Below are 3,694 nucleotides of genomic sequence, written 5' to 3' on the forward strand. Positions count from 1 at the left end.
TCAGACTTGAACCAGGTTTGTCTGAGACCAGTTCTCCTTTCCTGACCTCTCTGGGCCCGGTGCTTCCTGACATCCTGACAGGTTGGATTCAGCTGCAGGGAATCTGGGCGACATCGTTCCATCTGAAGCCAACAGGAGCGAGTCCATTCATGCAGCTGATGACTCGTTCAGCCTCGATCCTCCGTTCGCCCACAGCTGAGGGACACGATGAGTCATCTGTTCTCCACAACACACACACACACACAGAGACTCACAGACAGAGCCACACACACACACAGACACACAGAGACTCACAGACAGAGCCACACACACACACACCGACTCTCTAACACACACACACAGAGACAAAGACACACACACTCTCATGTGAAGCTGGTTTTAGGAGGTTTAGATCATTCTGATATTTCCAGGACTCTTATTTTGAAATCTTTGAAGAATCAGGTCTCACCTCTCTGTCGGTGCTGAATGTCGATGAGGAAACTTTTATTTTATTAATCATCACGTTTTAAAAACTCGGCTGTCTGATGAGGAGTTGAAGGCAAACAAGAAAAGTTGAGGGTTCCAATCCTGAAACGACCATCAGCTTTCTTTTCAGAACTTCTTGACCCATGAGCAGCAGAAGGTTCTGATGGACCCACAGGTTCAGGTTGAGGGAGATGTTGAGAGTTAAAAAGAGCCTTCACTTCCTGTTTGGGTGTGTGACCTCTGACCTCTGAGAGGAAAGAAACGAAACAGCCGACTCATATGGAGATGAACCAGATGTCTTGTGTTTGTTGTCAGAAATGTGCTGAAGTTTGTTTTTAAGGAGCAGGAAATCAGATCCACATTCTTCAGTGAGACCAAACCTTAAAGATAAATATTTAAATATATCAGAAACCAGAACATCTGAATGAACTCAAGGTTGGGTAAAACTGTAGTAGTAGTAGTTGTAGAACAAGAGGAGTTTGATGACTAAAGTACTGGAAGTAAAATGGCCGCTTTAATGCTTTTGTATTTCCACCCTTCATCGTGTTCTCTGTAACAGACTGAATGTGCTTCCATCGGGTCAGAAGCCGTCAGCCAATCAAACCTGGAGCTGCTCTCTGGACTCAGGTCAAGACAAACCTTTGAACCAAATGAGCTCCAACAAACGTCAGGAGTTCCTCCTTGTCGTGTTTATTGAACAGAGATAGATGTCCGGACAGAACCGACTCTCACCATCACAGAACGTACAGAGACCAGAGTGCTCATAAATAAAAAAGGTTATTTACAGTTTAACACAACACACACGATGCAGTTACAGTCACTTTACAAACTGAAGTGTTCCTGACGGCCTTGGATCGGCTCAGGACCTGCTTTTACTTTTGGGACTCTTTCCCACCATCTTCACCGACTCCTTCTTCAGATCCTTCTGAATGCTGGCCACTCTGAGGCCCAGGTCTCTGATGTGGACCCTGACGTTGGTCAGGTTCCTCTGCCAGGCAGCGTCCATCTTTATGGCCTTGCATGTTTGGTTGGAGTCTTCGCGGGGGTTAGTGTCTCTGTTGGACGCTGCGCTGGTCCCAGCAGTTCTCTTGGTTCCCTGATGGTCCCAGATGTCTGGCTTCACGGGGCCGGAGGTCTCAGGACTCGGACTCGGTGTATTTGGAGAGTCCAACACCCTTCCTTGATGTTTCCAGATGTTAGCGTTCGCCTCTCCTTTCAGAAGTGCTGGATTAGAATTCCCAGTGTTCCTGTTCTGAAGTAGAGCCGGTTTGGTGTCAGAATTCCCGGAGCTTTTACATGGTAGCCACTGTGGCTCCCACACGTTTCCACCGTCCCCTGAGTTAGATTTGGTGTTTCCTTGGTGTTGTTCCCAGTTCTTACAGTCTGAGTCAGAGGTCCCATGGACCCCAGGATTCTGGATCCGGTGTCCTTGTGGTTCCCAGATGCTCGCAGTCACAGAGACGCTTGTCTTTGTCAACGACAGAATCCCAACAGTTTGACCTTCTTCTCTCTGTTCCCATCTGCTAACATCTAATGTAGCTGCAGCAGCTGAAAGCTTCAGCCCGGAGGTGGACTCTGTAGGACCAGGTTCTGCTTCCTGCTGCTGCCGAGGTAAAGGTGGTACGATACACTGAGGTGGGCTCGGTGAAGGTGGGGGTGTCGGGGGCGGAGAGGCTTCCAGCGAGTCCCAGCGACTGTCCACGAACTCCAGTGAGGAGCCGAGCATGCCGGCCAGCTCCGCCGTGGCCTCCACCAGCTCCAGGGGGTCCTTCACATCAGGTCTGAAGGAGGCCAGCTCCTGCTCATCCGGACCCGTCAGCAGCTGCGACAGCGACGCCTGCCGGTAGAACTCGTCCTCAGGGACGGACTGAATGTTCAGCTGCGGGAAGAGGCGGCGGAAGGAGCGAGAGGTCATCCGAAGCCGAGCGAGGACGTCGGCGAGGAGGAGCCAGTTTCTGGGACTGGAGGAGGAAAAGAGAGAAAATACACAAAGTGAACCCTGAAATCCTGGTTCTGGGTTTCCATGAGACAGCTTTAAATCGGACCTTTTCACTGAACATTTCAAGTCTGACTCTGACGAATCCCGTTAAAGAGCGGTGTCATCGGCGTAGACACGTAGTTGTAAATCTTTATGTGGTTAACAGAGTGAAGACGAACGGGACTTTAAAACGAACATTGAAAGTCGGACTCGGGTCAGACTGGATGGATCAGGAGCAGATCTGCTCTGAACAAAGACCACACCCCCACACTTTTTATTTTATTCACTCTCTTTATATAAATATATTCCTGCTTGTTGTTCTCGCACGTCTTTTCACACTCAGACACCAATTAGGCTGCAGCTCAGGGAGGAGAGCGAGGACAGACGGAGAGGTCGTTAACGAGGATTGCATCGCCGTGGCGACGCAGCTAATTGGCTTCCACTCCGTCTTCCTCCCCTGTCGCTGCTCTCCGCCTCTCCTTTTCCCTCCGTGGCGTCTGATGTCGTATTAACGGCTCTTCCTGGATACAAGGCCACGGAGCGAGCTGCTTAACATTCAGACAGCAGCCGACGCAACATGTGGCCTCGTCTGCTGCGCGCTGTGTGTGTGTGTGTGTTCATCTGCCCTTCACACACATACACACACATTATTAATCAATAAGACCTCGACGGATGTTTGCAGTTTCAACAGCAGAATGTAGAGAAGACGAGCCGTCGCCTTCGGTTCTCCTCCTGTCACTTTCACATGCAACAAAGGAAACTGAATCCTGCTTTTAGCCTCAGGAAATAAATATAAACTTAAAAACAGTAAAATCATTTTGTTTTAAACGTTTATGAATCAGGACAATAAAACTAATCTGGTTATAAAATGTTCATAAAAGAAACATTTCCTTTCTCTTCTAACATTTAATGGACTCTTTAGCTCAGAATCAACCTTTTATTTTACATCAGCTGCTGCCGACAGGTTTCATCTGTGTTTGCTTGGCTGCCTGTTAGCAAAATATCTCATGACCCACTGGATGCACAACTGACTAACCTGTGAAGATTCAAGATGGCCGCCACAGCTAATGAACATTAGCAAAAATAAAATTAGCTAAAAGTCAGTTTTACAAAGTTTTACTCTTATCTGTGGTCGGGTCATGGAGCTACCAGGTCCAGGTCCAGGAGAGAAACCCAGACCTCCCTCTCCTCAGACCTCCTCAGACCTCCCTGTCCTCAGACCTCCTTCTCCTCAGACCTCCCTCTCCTCAG

The 3,694-nt window shown here is 48.7% G+C and overlaps 1 protein-coding gene across 1 annotated transcript in view; it reads right to left on the reverse strand.

The window, feature by feature from the left end:
* Positions 1–1,139: 1,139 nt before the first annotated feature.
* Positions 1,140–3,694, reverse strand: part of LOC108228717 (BCL-6 corepressor) — a 36,132-nt gene continuing 33,577 nt past the window's right edge. Inside the window, exon 13 of the mRNA XM_037974374.1 lies at positions 1,140–2,426. Coding sequence (XP_037830302.1) covers positions 1,325–2,426 — 1,102 coding nt within the window. The 3' untranslated portion in view covers positions 1,140–1,324. The remainder of the gene's footprint in view (positions 2,427–3,694) is intronic.

Source organism: Kryptolebias marmoratus, unplaced genomic scaffold (assembly GCF_001649575.2).
Source record: "Kryptolebias marmoratus isolate JLee-2015 unplaced genomic scaffold, ASM164957v2 Scaffold28, whole genome shotgun sequence".
Classification (NCBI taxonomy): domain Eukaryota; kingdom Metazoa; phylum Chordata; class Actinopteri; order Cyprinodontiformes; family Rivulidae; genus Kryptolebias; species Kryptolebias marmoratus.